Raw genomic sequence first — 16,241 nt, forward strand, 5'->3', positions numbered from 1 at the left:
GGTGACGCAGTCGTGTTGTGGGGAAAAAAAAATAGCCGTGGAAAAAAAGAGATCCGCGTACTTGCGTGAATAAGGTGTCAATTAAATCAATAAAACATGAACATCGTCTTTATGAAATGTCCAAAGAAATCTGCCACCCAGCAATATTGGCCCATGCAACTGCAGAAACATGCCATTTTAGATGATTATTAGTGGTAGATGTATTACGTGGAATTGTTACAGCAGCTATACAGCTAGCTAGGCTGTCGCTTTTTGCCAATAGGCACATTCTAAGCACTTTGAAAGTATGTTTTCCTATTATTTTTCACAGCAGTTTTTAGGTCCAATGAATACAGCTCCTAACGTCAGAGATACAATTCCTAAACCCGAGACACACTGCTTGTTCGCATCAGCTAAACCTACTTGTTTGGATTCAGAGAACCAGGGAAAATGGTCCCGGTCGAGATTTTGCATGATCTTGTTTTTCATCACCATCATTATTATTATTATTATTATTTTATTATTATTTGAAGCATTTTTATCATCCTCGCGAGCGGGGGAAAGCCGTCTTATTATCGCAGAAGGACCCCTTCAAAGCTCCCTGCGTGCGCGTGCGCGCTCCAGCTATTGTGTGTTTTTTTTTTTGCGCGCGCGTCTACGCAGTCAGGAGGAGAGTCGGAGAGGCGCTCGAGCTGCAGCTGCGGCGGCGGATCGGGTCGTAACGTTTTCTCTCCTGGATTCAGACGGTCTCTTCACCGACTGGGTGAGCCAAATTCCCGTTCAGTTCGCACCAGCGAAGAGCTGAGGGGTAGGCTACTCTGCGCTATGTTAACGAAAACGTGCGAAAGAGAGTTTTTATGGTGGGCGGCGGGGGGGGGGGTCGGTTTGAACGTTTCTTCGTTCACGTCTCTTATGTGAAAGCGGCGGGATTGAAAGAAACAAGATGGGGGGGGGGAGGAGGAGGAGGTAGGTGGGTGGGGTCGTGTCGGGCCGAGCGGAAGAGCGACATTGATTGACAGTCGCCTCGGCCACTCAGAGAGGCGCCTTCCCTGCGTTGGCGGGGTCGCTGCACCAAGCGTACAAATCACAGACGCGTCAGGGAGGAGGGACTTCCTGTGCCAGGGTGATTTGCGTTACGGCCATGTGTGTTTGTATTGCAAATTGGGGTTATAAACTGGGATTTACAGGAGAAGGCGGGTTTCACAACAGATAAAGCATGGAGTCTACTTTTCTAAAAAAAAACCTCCACTGTGTGCAGCGATTCAATTTGCCTGGTGATTGGCGATTTTTGCAGATAAGCGGTGCTGCTCTCTGCCCCCACCCCCTGTCTTGTCTCTCTGTGTGAATTCATTCGGAGCTCCCGGAGCCCGGCATGCTTCTCCAGAGTAAAATCTGAAAAAAATAAATAAATCTCGTCCCGTGTCTCTCTCAAGCCGATAAGGCAGTGAATGGAGCGCAGCCCTTAGTGAGAGTGTTGTGACGAGCATTGCACGCCTCACAAACGGTGTTGTGACTTTAAATCGGGTTGCCTGGGTTAGGGACTGAACGTTATGTTGAGTTCTGCTTGCGAACTTGTGCTGGCGTTTTTTTTTAACCAGGAAAATGACCCCCCCCCCCCCCCCCCCGTGCCAACAGACGCGCACGGTGTAAAAGCCTTTAAAAGGAATGCCCTTTCCTTGGTCACGGTGAAAGCTCAGCGCGCTCCTTAAATCTCGGGCGTGACGAGGGAATTAAACCTCCCCTTGGAACACAAAACTGTTTTTTTTCCACCCGTGGGGGAAAGAACAAACAAACGGGTGCCGGTGTCTCTCAGTAAGATAAGAGACTGGTGTGGGTGAATCCAAGCCCTCCGGCAAACTTCTTTACGGTCCCGAGTGGAGAGGAGCCGGAAACGCAAAGCTCGGTGATTTTGTGTTTGTAAAGGATTTTAAAAATTCGCAGGGCGGGTTGGCGGTGCGCATCTTGCAAGTCGGTAACGGGGACCGATCACCCCATTGAAAGAATCAAGCAGCGACGTTTTTTTTTTAATGTAGGTCATCAAGAGTGGCGCCGATCCCCGCATCTGGTGGGTATGATGGGCATCGCAGTTTAAACCGCGGAGCGCCTCTGACGCCGCGTCTGTGGGTGTGCGAAAGGGTTGCTCATCGGACACGGTCAGATAGCTCCCAGATCGGGAGAGTGTTCCCCCGGGCTCGATCGGGAAGCCTTCCGCTTCCAGTTCAGGATTTCCAGCCGTCGGTTCAGCTCCGGGTCTGGCGGACACTGGGTCTGCGAGGGAGTGGGGTCGCGATTGAAGTCAGCGCAGGCGAGAGCATTCGTGGCACCTTCTGAAAAAGGATAAAGACCTTGTAGGGGAGCGTAGAGCCCGATAATCTCACGGGGGGGAGGGGGGGACCGCCCCCCATTGATGAATCCGGGGGTATCGGTTTTGGATTGATTGCTGACGAGTCTGATTAAAGTATCCCCACCCCGTGCAATATTAACGACCAGCGTTGGTTTTTCTGAATGTTGGTCAAAATGTGTATCACGCTGCACCTCCACGTGTTACAAGCCCCCCACCGGGTGATCCACACGCGTCGTGGAGAGCCAGGCTCTCGCACCGCACGGCCGAGGTGCGTCTTCGGCTCCTGCATCTCCTGCCTTTTTTTTTATTATTAAACACGTACAGGACAACAACAACAACAACAAAAAAATGTCTATCCAGGTGAGAAAAGGAGAGCCGGATTAACTGGAGAGATGCGCAAGTGAGCGTTAAAATCGATAGGCTGATTCATACATATTCATGCTTGCCGGTCTGGGAAGAGCGCTTTAACTCTTTGGCGTCTTGTTTCCCCACTGATGGGCAAGCTAGTCAAAGAAATCAGCTGTATCAAAGGAAGCAGCTGTAAGAATCGCCATCAGCAGAGAAGGGGGGGGGGGATCCTTTCAGTGTAACGCAGGGGCTTCCTTTCCTGTCATTGTTCTGTGGGCAAGGCCACCTTCAGATGGCAGCACGTGCCCCACATGGTTACCCCTTTCAGAAGCCCTTCGGGGGCAGCGGCCAGGCTCTGGACTCCTGACCTGTGGCCACGGGTTCCAGGGCGCGAGCGCGACTCTGCAGCCATACCCCCCCCCTCAGACCCTCATCCCTCCAGTGAAACGGCCGGCCGTGTAAAAGAGGGGCGAATTGGACTCTGCTTGGTGGAAGAGCCTCAACAGAATGAATCCTAGCCTTGTCCCGAAGTTTGCAGCTCTCCCAGATGAAGTCCCGCGCTTCATGCTTTTTAAGGAGTATTCTCCTCCTTGCGCACAAGCGGTCGAAGGCGTTTTCCTCCCCGATTTTCCCAGACCTTCTTGCGTTCGTCTCTGTGGCAGCCCCAGGCTCTGAATTGTCTTTGCTTACCCTTTGCTTTCAGGCTGCAGCTGGACTTGAGCTCTTCCCGTGGGGGCACTGACACCCCTGGAACTGTTCTCCGTTGTTGGCACAGACCACAGTCTTCAGGCCTGGAGGATCTGCAGTAAGTGCGCAAGGCTTAGGCCAGCTCTTTAACCACCTGTTCAACAAGCATGGAGGGAAATTCACCTGCTGTAGAAATGTGTATTCTCCCATGCTCCAGCCTGTGATGTGCATTTTCTGATTAAACAGGATCTGCCATCAGCTCCCTTATTGTGGCCGCAGCTGAGAGAGACTACTTTTTTAATATGAAACAGCATATGTACCATACATTTATCTATATATATACACACAGGATTTTTAAAAGGGAACACGTTTTCCGGGAAATGTAGTGCTTCGCTGCATTACAAGATGACAGAAAGGCCGGAGTATTGTCCAAGGGTGGTAACAGATGTTTTGCCATCGTGTGTTTTTATGATGGGAATTGTACTGTAAATGTACTCATGTACTGCAAGGGGTGAATCAGGAGCAGATTGGCGCAGTGGTTGGCATTGCGGCATTGCAGCCTCGCAGCCTTGCAGCACTGGGGCTCGGGGGTCGATTTCACGACCTGGGCTGCTGTCTGTGTGGAGCTTGCATGTTTTCTCCTGGTTCACATGGGTTTCCTCTGGGTGCTCTGGTTTCCTCCCAGATGGTTTCCTAGCCATCTTCTGGATTACTGATTTGCTCTTAAAGAGCCAGCTCTTTAATTAAGGACATAACAGTGTGATTAGCATTATTACATGTCTGTATACCTCCCTTTAAAATGCAATTCGCGTGTCTGTCTCTGCTGAATCCCAGTGGAGCAAAGCCTGTTCCTTGTCCTCCTTGTCCTTTGATTTAAACGAAGCTTAATATTGAGAGTAGTGAGGCGGCCCGGTGGCGCAGTGGTTTGCATTACAGCTTCGCAGCGCTGGAGAACCAGGTTCAGTTCCTGGGGTGCCGTCTGTGTGGAGCTTGTATGCTCTCCCCGTGTTCGTATGGGCTTCCTGCAGGTGCTCCGGGTTCCTCATATTGTCCAGTGACATGCCTGTCGTTTGTCTCCGGGGAAAACTGGTCTCGGTGTGGGTGTGTGTGCCTGTCTGCCCCCTTTCGTGCATTCTCTGGTGAAGCCCGACTGGGAAACACGAGAAGCAGGACGTAATTAGTCTGTCACGCTTTCTCGTTCAACAATAAGTGCAAACGAGAGAAGGCCATTTGAGCCATCTGTCCTGTTGGGTAGTTAGCAGCTAGTTGACCCCAGTATCTCATCGAGCTCTTTCTTGAGAGACACCATGGCATCAGCTTCAACGACACAGCTGGGCGGCTTAATCCACACTCCCACCTCCCTCCGTTTAAAGAACGCACCTCCTGCCCACAGTTTTAACTGCACGCGGATCAATGGGGTGTCAAGCGCTAAGCAGGCTATGTGGGCCGAATAGCCTCCTCTCGTTTGTAACTGTTCTTATGTTCTTATTTGAAAATGGTAATGCTTTGCAGGAAGGAGCTAGCAGGCACGTATGGGGGTTGGGGGTTGTGTGTGTTGGCGAGGAGAAGTGTAGTTTTTTCAAAGCCCTTCTTAGAAGAATTGAGGTGTTGCAGTGGTTTATGTGGCCGTGCAGAACAACCAGACTTCCAAGCCTCCCCACCCCCCACACTTCTGCACTTGTGTCCAGAGAGTTTCCCCAGTGCTGTCAACCATGTTGCCATGTTGCGGTCTGTCTGTCGCTCATAGGCAATGGAAGGCTGTGTATCTAATGTAAACGGTGTGCTGTCAAAATCTGACCTGACCTGCTTTCTGTGTGCCTTGGCGAGGTGCCTGGTTCATTGACGGGGTTCAGGTACAGGTAGTGAGGGGGTAGGGTGTTGCTGAGCCCTAAAAGCACAGTGCTGCTGACCAGCGTGAGAGACAATGAGGGGAAACCCCAATGAAGTGCAGGCTTAGTGACCACAGCCTGGACATAGAAACTGGACACAGGCAGACCTGTCTGTACAGAGAGGACAGGCTCAGTGACCACAGCCTGGACATAGAAACTGGACACAGGCAGACCTGTCTGTACAGAGAGGACAGGCTCAGTGACCACAGTCTGGACGTAGAAACTGGACACAGGCAGACCTGTCTGTACAGAGAGGACAGGCTCAGTGACCACAGCCTGGACGTAGAAACTGGACACAGACAGACCTGACTGTACAGAGGGGACAGGCTCAGTGACCACAGCCTGGACATAGAAACTGGACACAGACAGACCTGACTGTACAGAGGGGACAGGCTCAGTGACCACAGCCTGGACATAGAAACTGAGGAAGGAAACGAAGAGCTGCAGTCTGGTAAACAATCTCCTGTCACAGCCTGAGGAAAAGGGACAGACCTTCTCAAATATTAGTTAGTGTTCCAAATATTTGTAAATATTTCGTTAATCGCTCTTCTTTGGCAACACTGCAATTCCATCAGTCATGCCAATAAAGCTCTTTGTGAGATCAGTGAGCGGTGTCCAGGGCACTGTTTATAAGCACTCTCAGTGCTGGCCAGGCTCCCTGCTCAGATTCCACGCTGAAGCTTCAAACCCAGGATCGGGGAGTCCCAAACCCCAGCTTCAAGCAGAAAGCTAACGCTCATTTCCAACCTCTTACTCCTCGGGAGCCAAAGAAGATTTTTAAAAAGCAAACTATATTTAATCAGGCATTGGTAGAGGTTCATTCTGCACCAAATGTTAAAAAAACAAAACAACTTTTATATAGAAATAAAAAGCAAAAGAAATAAGAATAGGAGCTTTCATATAAAATATAAAACCGAGATCCTGACTCTCCGGGGCCATTAAAACTCCCAGGGTGTTGCTCAGAAAGAGTAGGGGTGTTACCACGGTGTCCTGGCCACATTTCCCCCCGGCCTTTACCAGTCATGGCCTCCTAATAACCCCCATCTATGACCTGGCCTCATCACTCTGTTCTCCTCCCCAGTGATGGTGTGTGTGGGTGTGCATGCGCGTCATCTGGGTGAGAGGAATGGAGTCCACATTACCTGTGAAGCGTAAGTGTGGTGTGTCCAGAAAAGTGCTGTGTAAGTGTAAGGATTATGATGATGATGATGATGAATAGGCCTCCTCAGTGCGGATCCTGGATTTGGCTTCTTTTTCCTCATTCCCTGTGTCGCTCACCTGCACCGCCATGGCTCCCGACTGTGTGGTGTGGTGTGGGGGTTCAGCAAGCTTGGGGAAAACTGGAAGGCGGGGTGGGGTGGGGTGGGGTGGGGGGGGGGGCTCGGCCCGCATGGCTGGGAGAGGCTAGTCTGGGCTCAGCTGTGGCATGGCGCCGGCAGTGGGCACACCTGTGCGCCTGGCAAGGGGCCATGGTGTCTGCCGCAGCCCCTCCCAGCTTTGCCTGTCTGGTGCCCTGTCCCCGCAGCTGCTACCTGGGGGCGTTTGGGGAATTAAAAAAAACCGTGTTGAGTGTCTTCAGGTTTCATTCCCCACCTCACCAAACCCCTCCTGCTGATGGGTGCTTTCAGTTCTGCTATGGACAGGCCTCCCTTTGCCATATGATTTCAACCAAAACTAGTGTTTTGGAAGGTTAAAAGAGGAAAGGTGTTCTGGGCAATAAAAGGAGAATTGCTATTATTATAGCAACCCTGCTAACCATCTGCTAACTGCTTCATCCAGTTCGGGGTCGTGGGAGAGTCGTTGTGTTGCATCCCAGCAAGCAACAGGCAAGAGGCAGGGTACACCCTGGATGGGATCAGTCCCTCACAGGACACACACGTGCATCAGGACCAATTTTACCAATTACCCAGGGAACTGAGCCCAGGGTCCTAGTGCTGTGACCACTGTGCTGCCCTGCCTATTATTTGACTGGAGCAACTGTATGTAATTTGACACTGTAGTGAATTTAGAGCCACAGTTCGATCTCATTTCACTCCATATGAGTGATGGCCGAATCGTTTTCAGAGGAGTCAGTGCTGCAGGAGCAGTCCTGCTGAGGGTGGGGGATTGTATGAGTATCTGAGAGCTGGATGTCAAGACCCTTATTAATTTTTAGGGATTAAATCCTCCTCAGGGTCTATCACCATTTAACACCATGTCGCCTGTGCACACGAGCACCATTCTGTATGTTTGCACAGGAAACACTTTTACTTCCTTAGCCAGGATGAAAATGTGGCGAGTGTGTAACTCACCCGGGGGTGAAGCTCTGGAACTTCAGAGGAAAGAGGAGGATTCGGTAGGAAAAGTCAGTTTTGCATGGCCCTCAAGGGGTTAAAGGTCCAAATGGGACAGGTTGTCATGCGGTGGGCCGAAGCCTGTCCCCGTCCGTAGACAGCTTAGCCACGCTGGATCTCTGAATGTAGTTGTTCCTCTTGCTCACCAGAGGGCGCCGCTTCCCCGCGCTGCTGCTGCTGCTGCTGCTGCTCGACCGCCTGTCTAGCATAGTCTGCCATGGGTAAGAAGAACCAGCGGCGTCTAGACGAGGAGGAGGAGTCGTCCGAGGAGGAAGAGTATGTGGTGGAGAAGGTGCTGGACCGTCGGGTCGTGAAGGGGCGTGTGGAGTACTTCCTCAAGTGGAAGGGCTTCTCAGAGTAAGACGGTCTCTCTTTCACCCCCCTCTTCCGCCTGTTTCGCCCTCTCTTACCCTCTGGGATCCCCCCTCCCGGCTCGCTGGCGCTCTCCTTTCTCCTGGGTTTTATTTTTGGCATCCTGGTTCTTCCTGTGTGCCTCCTCTCCCCCCTCCTTTATGGCTCCTGATGAGAAATTTGCTTTGCCACAACGTGAACGCATTAACAGGGAGAAACATACCTCTCTAAAGGAAAAAAAAAGCATAAGTTGATTAAAATCTAGAGTAGATCTGATCACTTTATTGGCCATATACAATTTCTTGTATTAGGAATTTGTGTTTTCGCGTACCCCAGCTTGCTCTCCCTGAGACGCACAGACAGGGAGAGAAGCTTGGGGTCAGAGCACGGGGTCAGCCATTTACACGGCGCCCCTGGAGCAGCTGGGGTTAAGGGCCTTGCTCAGGGGCCCAACGGAGTAGGATTCCTCTGCCGGCCGCGGGATGTGAACCGGCAACCTTCCAGCCACAGAGCCACCGCACCGCCCCAAATTGTCCAGAGCCAGCAGATTAATAGCCGTGGGAATGAAGGATATCTCAGATTTCTGTGCACCAGAACTAGGTGGTGTAAATCAACGCCCTGGGGGAAGGAGCTCAGATTCGCCGTCCCAGGGCTGGTCGTGACGGTCAGTGATTATACTGGCCTTCTGCTCTGTTCAGTTGACACTAGATGTCTGCCAGCTGTAGCTGCTGTGCACCGATAATTCCCTGTCCTGCCCAGTCTGGTTTAATTGTGTGGATTAGGGTTACCCACCGGGGTTAGCGCAGTGGATGTCGGGACAGATTAAATACATTTTCCTCACTGCTCCCGAAACCCGGAAGATCTGCTGCCGCAAGAAACCCGGGGCTGCCTGAACCTCTCGGGGAGGTCCGGGATCCGTCGGGAATGTGAGACGGGGGAACTGGGGGAGCTCTGGATGAGTCCGAGCAACGCCCTCCCCCGCACATCAGCGCGCCATCGGAATTGTCTCCCGTGTCTCCTTGTCTCCTCCCGCGCCGCAGCAAACACAACACGTGGGAGCCGGAGAAGAACCTGGACTGCCCGGAGCTCATCGCTGAGTTCATGAAGACGTACAAGAAGGGCGGGGCGGGCGCCGGCGGGGGCACGCCCAGCGGCGGGGGGGGCGGCAGCCGGGGCAGCACGGGCGCGGCGGGGGGGCGCTCGCGGGACGGCACCGGCGCCAAGAGGAAAAACTCCACCGAGGAGGACGAGGAGGACGGCAAGGCCAAGAAGAAGAAGGAGGTAAGGAGCGAAACCGCCTGGTTTTTTAATGGCGGTGTCTTTGTGTTCGTCTTTGACGTTGGAAATAAAATAGCTACTGGTGCCGCCCAGGTGGCTCAGCTGGTAAAGGTACTTGCCTGAGCTCTGGTTGTGGGTTCAAGCTGGGTCTTGTCACTTGTTGCGAGGCAGTGGATGCAGGCGGATGTGCCTCTTCAATCCACACTCGTGCTCTTGTATGAGGTGGCGCTTTTTGTGAGCGACACTCCTCTCCTCCAATCAGCATTGACCCTCTGGTATGGGGCGGAGCTTCCTGTGAGGGAAGGAACTCTCCTCCAATCAGCACTTACTCTCCAGTATAGGCCAGTGATGTGTCAGAATGTGAGTGGCTTGGGAGGTGGGCAGGGCTGAGGAGTCTGCTAGCACTTCCTGACTCTTGTTTGCAGTCAAGACACGAAAACCCACAATTGGCCATACCAGATTGGGGTTGTGTAACAAAACATTTGTTGATTTTTAGGAAGACGTAGTAAGGCAATCCTTGTTGTAGTACTTTTTTTAAAGCTAATTGCGGCCCCTCTTGTAGCGAAGGTTGTTTCTTATTTGAGAAAAGTTTAAGGCAGGTATCATCGTGCTGCAGAGCTCTTCTGTGTTTGAAGGCAGGCAGTTTCCTTCTTGTTGTTTAGGATGATATCCTGATAGCCCGGGGCTTCGAGAGAGGCCTGGAACCGGAGAAAATCATCGGCGCTACAGATTCCTGCGGGGACCTCATGTTCCTCATGAAGTGGTGAGTGTGTTTCTGCTGCTGCGGCGCTCCGGAAAAGGGGAGCCCCACGGGGAGCCTGGAGGGGTGTGTGGGCACGCGTGCAGGTTTGATGATATCCGAGACCAATGTCAGCAAAAAGCGTCCATACCAAGAGCTAGCTGAGTGCTAATGTACTTACCTAAAACGCATTTGCTTTGTTGATCCCCTCACAAGACAAACTGTTATTTTATAGTCCGGATGAGATCCACCAATTTTTGTTCCTCCTTGATCTTACAAATGTTTTGGCCAAGTAGAGAAGGGTGAATCAAATGGGAGGGTTCTCGCAAGGAAGGAAATACAGATGTCTGCGCTGGAGCCTGGGCTGTGATCAGTTTGCTCTGGGTCTCGATTACAAGCTTGGGATAGGTTACAAATCAGAGGAGACCATTCGGTAGTTAATAGCTAGCTGATCCCAGGACCTCAACCTGGCTTCTTTCAAAAACGTGAGGCTATCAGCTTCAGCAGAATGGCTTTGTTGCTTGTTCCAGACTCCCACCACCCTTTGTGTAAGACGTTCCTCTTGTTCTCAGTTTCAGACGCTCCTTTGTGTTGTTTCCGCTTGTCCTCCAGCTGGTGTCTCGTTATTGATCTTGAAGACATCTGTGGGGTTGACTGCCGGTCCCCTTGAGGATTTGGAGTATTTACATCAGATCCTCTTTGTAGTCTTCTCTGTTCAAGACTAAAAAGGTTGTAAATGAGGCCTTAATCGTGCGGTCTTCATTTTTAATGTCAACTCGCTTGACTTCTGGATTCTTTAAAAATTGTCTTAATATTCTTTGCCTTTTATAGTGCGTCTCCATTGTGCAGAAGATGTAAACCAAGTATCGGCATAAACACCTGGGGTCTTTTCCATAAGTAGCCTGTTCTGGCTCGCAGTTTTCCATTTTGTATGTATAGTTTAGTTTTACTTCCCGCCTCAAAAACCCAGCTGCCTCTGTCCGACAGACATCATCTCTGAGGTGTTTGTCCAGGCTCCAACCTGGTATCCGAGTCTCCGAGTTTTAATTTCCTGCTTCCACGGCGTTAGCTCACATTCCCATCCTGCGCTCCTCCGGACGGGCTCCTGGCTGAGCGGGCTGTCGCTCCTGTGTGTGTGGATGTGGGAATTTACCGACAGGGCTCCTGTACGCGTTTAGTGAAGCCAGCTGTGGTGAAAGCACATCAGAGCGTGGGGAGGCGTGGGGGCAGCGTGGTGAAGAATTAAGATGGGTTGGTGACCCACGATAGGAAACGAAGAAAGAAAAACATCAGAAAAAAACAGTCTGATCTGAGGAAAGCCCAAACCAAGCCCTGGATACAGAGAAGGTGTGGGGGGAATTTTGTATCCTCGGTCCTTGTGGCGTCGCAACCAAGTGCTACAGAAATATTTGCTTTGCGATCTGAAACCTTCAGGTGTTTTTACTTCAGCCTCCGTCGCATCTTCTCCGCACGGAAGGCTGGATTTCCCCCAGCTACAGTGCCTTGTCGTGTAGCAACCGCGAGCACAGCAATCAGGATAATAAATCTTGCAAACTCTTTGCTAGCCATCCTCTGGAAGACTGATTGCTCTTAAAGAGGCAGCTCTTTAATTAAATACACAGCGGGGTGAGCAGAGGTATTGCACGTCTGTATGCCTCCCTTTAAAATGCAAGTCTCATGTTTGTCTCCACTGAATCCCAGTGTAGCAAAACCAGTTCCTTGTCCTCTGCGTGAAGGATGGATTTAAATTATGCTTCATATTAAGAAGTCGAGGCGTCCCGGTGGCACATTGATTAACATTACGGCCTCACAGCGCTGGTGCCCTGGGTTCAGTTCCTGGAGTGCTGTCTGTGTGGAGTTTGTATGCTCTCCTCGTGTTCGCAAGGGTTTCCTCCAGGTGCTCCGGTTTCCTCCCAAAGTCCAAATACAGACTGTTTGGTTAATTGGCTTCTGGGAAAACTGGCCCTGGTGTGTGTGTCTGTGTGCTCTGTGATGGACTGGCGTCCTGTCCAGGGTGTACCCTGCCTTGTGCCTGTTGCTCGCTGGGCTAGGCTCCAGTTCCCCTGCGATCCTATAGAGGGGTTAGAAGGTGGATGGATGGTTCGCTGACACAAAAGAGCCCCACAGCTTGTAACACCTGAGACGCCTCTGTGCCACTGAGAGCTGGTGTGTGAGTGTTGTGGCTGTGTGGCGTGTGGGCCCGCCAGCGCAGGGGCTGACAGCGCTGTGCGTCTCGGTTCGCAGGAAGGACTCAGACGAGGCCGACCTGGTCCTGGCGAAGGAGGCCAACGTGAAGTGTCCGCAGATCGTCATCGCCTTCTACGAGGAGCGGCTCACCTGGCACGAGGACGGGGACAAGAAGGAGAAAAGCACGGTGAACGTCTGAGCCGGGCCTGGGGGGGGAGCGGAACGAGAAGCGGCGTGGGAGGGGTTAGGGGAGGGGGCTGCCGAGCCGGAGACAGACTCTCGCTCCCCTGACCCCTGACCCCCCTCCCCTCTCCGTGGTTGAATGGACTGGTTACAGACAAACGAAACACAACAAAGAGACACTGCCCGCTCATCACGAAACCCAAGACGACGACGATGACAGTGACCCGGGCTGTTTTTATAAAACTGTACAACGGGAGTGACTGGGGTGGGGTTGTGGGGAGGGTAGACTGACAGCTAGAAGTGTCCCAGGATGCATCATGCTTCTCAATGTCTTTTTTTTTCAGTATTTTTTCAGATTCATTCCTTTTATAGTTTTCTTTTGGTCACAAATGTTACAGCCTGTCGGTATGGGGCCTGACGCAACTGTGCTCTTTGTAGATTTATATATATATATTATTTTTTTTGTGTATTGGTAGGCCTGTAGGAGCAGTAGCGTAGGGTTTTTAGTTGCAAGGAGCCTGTAGGTCAGCAGGTTTCAGCAGAGTGCCCTGTTCGGTGATGATGTACGGACATGCTGGGCCTGTCCTGCCCCAGCTTCAGTACAAAGGCAGGAGAAAGGCTTGGCAGACGAAGAATAAGAATTAAAGAGATTTGTGCACACTGATGTCTAGACAAGAGGTGTCGGACAATGATATTTGAGCCTGTCTACGCACAGTCTCCCCTTCGCTGCCGGTGGGTAAGTGTTGTCCTACACCACTCTTTCTTTTAATGAGGTGTCATGGCTTGTTGGCCTACTGCATCTTTCCCGCGGGCTGCACGCAGTTCTTGTTTCTAATCTGCCACAGTTTCAGCAGAGCACACGGTCGAGCGGGACTGTTACCCTGGGAAGGAGTGTGGTGGTGTTGGCGGTCTGGTTAATAGCCACAGGGCCTTGGGGTGCTGCATTTGCAAGTAAGAAAAAAACCAGTTTGTGATAGGTTTAGTCCAGCTGCCTCTTCACTCTTATTCTGGGCTGGGGTGCCATCTGTGTGGAGTTTGCATGTTCCCCCCATGTCCTCTGGATTTTTCCCCAGGTTCTCCAGTTTCCTCCCACCTCCCAAGGACAAGCAGAAAAGCCTCACTTGGCTACTCTAAATTGTCCCTTTCTTCGAGGTCTGGAGCAACAGGCTGGCGTCTCAGCCCGCACTGCCTTGACCCTACACTGTCTGCAATTCTCAAAATCGAGCTCAAGAACAAAGCCATACTTTTCTTTGCATCAGGAAATCCCAATTGGAACTGAAGTCATGGGCTAAAGCGAGGATTCCCCTATCCTGGTGTTCGGCGACCTCTGTTTTTTTTTTCCTTCCGAGTGACTTTAACTCACTAGATCTCGCGTGTGTTCAGGTAGATCTTTTCCTGATGTCGTTTGCAGCTCTTGCTAAAATGGTGGCTTTGGAGGCACTTGGCTGGAGAAGCTGAGTGGTTAGCTGTGGTGGTGGGGTGTGGAGGTGATCTCCTGCTGTTGCCCAAGGGGTTCAGCGGCCCAGGATTGGGGGAACCCTGACGTACAGCCGTGTCTCGGAGGGTTGCAGTCCTGCGGGGTTTGTAGGTCTCGTTACACCAGCAGCAGTTTGGTTATTAGGATGCCTCACACCTCGCACACGGACACCAGGGCCAGTTTATGTAGAAGCGACTTCACTAGCCAGCAGGTCTTCGGATTGTGGGAGGAAACCAGAGTAGAAACCTAAAGGCACCAATATGAACCTGGGGAGAACATGCAAACTCCACACAGACAGCACACCGGGTCCAGAATTGAACCAAGGTCCTGCTCTGGGTTTTCAATGCTAACTGCTGCGCCACCGTGCCACCCTCTTAGTGAAACCGTTCATTCATTCATCCATCCGGTTTGTCCATTAATCGCTTAGCTCGAATGGTAAAACTCCACGCAGTAGGTCTGTTCAAGCGCCGGGCCTGAGTTGTGCACATCGGATCAATTTTTAACCCCTGCCTCCCACCACTCCGATCACGCCCGTTCACATCGCTGCTGCCTTCAGCTCGGGACCGCCCTGGAGGAGACTCTCGAGTCGCACGTGGAGCTGACCTCATGCTTCAGGCCGAGCGGCTTCCATGCGGGAATTGGGGGGTGTAAAATTCCTGTGGGAGCCTGCACACCCTGGCTGGGGTTCTGGACAGCGGCCAGTCGCTCCTCCGGATGTCACGTTTTGAGCCGGGAAGGCCGACCTCACGTTGCTAGCGGGGAACTTCAAGACTCATTTTCTTGTGGACTGGAGCAGTTTGGGAACGATGGAGGTGTATTTCTGACGTGTTTTAATAATGCAAAGGGTATTCCTCAGCCTTTTGTGTTGTGGGATACCCTCCCCGAGACAAAACAAAAACAGGGTTTTAGAATCTTTGGTGTTGACTATAGTGAAATGTGTTCCTAGCAGTCTGTGGCTTAAAAGTATTAACATCACTTGTTTTTTTAATGTTGTAAACATCCCTTCCTCCCCCTCCCCCCCTCCCTGACCTCCAGCACATACATCAATTACTCCATTTTTTAAACATTTAATTTTTTTAAAAAATTCTTAAATCTCAACGTATTAAAATGTGCAGCGTTTGTGTACGTTACCATGTCATTGGAAGTGTTAATGTAAAAGACTGCTCTGCACTTTTTGATTTTTGTATGGTCTTGTATCAAAATCTAGTAAACTTAGTTTTCAACATTCTAAAAAACGATTTTTATTGTTTTCTCAATAATTTTCCTGGCTTTAAACTCTGTGTTTGTGTGTGTGTCTGGGGGGGGGGTCTTAATTCATTTGTGTGGCTGACATTTTATGCATTAACCCCATCCAAGTTCCTGTGAAAATGAGAAGTAAAAATCTATAACAGTCTTGCAACTCCTGAGCCATTAGTCTCACTGATTGGGCTCAGTTTGAATGAAAACCAGAGGAGACGGGTGTTCACCAGTATGAGGTTTGAGGATCTCTGTCCCTGAACAAGAACAAAGCACAAGAGGTTAATAGGCAATGTTGAGAGTCACAGGTGCAGAAAAGGTGACTAGCACTAAAACAGACCTTAAAAAATGTAATTTAACACAGATCCAATCTGAGAATCAGATCATAAGGGGTGTAGAGGGTGGACTTGTAGACTTGATAGTGAAAAATGGACATTTTGCCCATTGGAACATGCTGTATTAAGAAATGTGTTTCATATAGAGAGTAGGAAACTGCTTTACACATGTAGAGGTGCTTTGGGTCCAAACTCTGGGAGAAGCAAAATCATCCTTTTGCTCATTTGAATGTTCAGTAACTTAGCATGTTGAGCCTCAGCAGCTGAAAGACAGACTTGGCCATGAAGAATTATCATTTAAAAAGATTGTCGGCACAGCCAGAACTTTCAGCTATGGCGGGACCCGGTGAAGGTCTGGTCAGCGAGGACCTGACTGGTGCAGGTGTGGTCAGTGTGGAGGTGACCAGGTCCAGGTGTGGTCAGTGAGGAGGTGAGAGAGAGTCAAATAGGGGGGCGAGTTGTTTTACAGCAGCAGTGTTGGTGTACAGACAGACATGGAACAAACCTACAGGATCAACAATACCTGGAACAATGAATGGCAGGAACAACAGTGACCTGGCACAGGTGTGGTCAGTGAGGAGGCTACTGGGTGCAGGTGTGGTCAGTGCAGAGGTGACAGGAGTAGGTGTGGTCAGTGAGGATGTGACCTGGCGCAGGTGTGGTCAGTGTGGAGATGACTGGAGTAGGTGTGCCTAGTGTGGAGGTGACCTGGCGCAGGTGTGGTCAGTGTGGAGGTGACAGGAGTAGGTGTGGTCAGTGTGGAGGTGACCTGGCGCAGGTGTGGTCAGTGTGGAGATGACTGGAGTAGGTGTGCCCAGTGTGGAGGTGACCTGGCGCAGGTGTGGTCAGTGTGGAGGTGACCAGGCGATGTCAAG

The 16,241-nt window shown here is 51.1% G+C and overlaps 1 protein-coding gene across 1 annotated transcript; it reads left to right on the plus strand.

Annotated features, from left to right (window-relative positions):
* Positions 1-644: 644 nt before the first annotated feature.
* Positions 645-15,030, plus strand: cbx5 (chromobox 5). The gene is made up of 6 exons (XM_088922137.1): positions 645-742; positions 3,375-3,476; positions 7,730-7,937; positions 8,972-9,212; positions 9,872-9,972; positions 12,193-15,030. Exons 3-6 carry the CDS (start codon positions 7,798-7,800, stop codon positions 12,332-12,334), a joined length of 624 nt encoding a protein of 207 aa, XP_088778263.1. The 5' UTR covers positions 645-742; positions 3,375-3,476; positions 7,730-7,797; the 3' UTR covers positions 12,335-15,030.
* Positions 15,031-16,241: the final 1,211 nt, after the last annotated feature.

The sequence above is a fragment of the Atractosteus spatula genome, chromosome 1 (assembly GCF_055471065.1).
Source record: "Atractosteus spatula isolate fAtrSpa1 chromosome 1, fAtrSpa1.hap1, whole genome shotgun sequence".
NCBI classification, from domain to species: Eukaryota; Metazoa; Chordata; class Actinopteri; order Semionotiformes; family Lepisosteidae; genus Atractosteus; species Atractosteus spatula.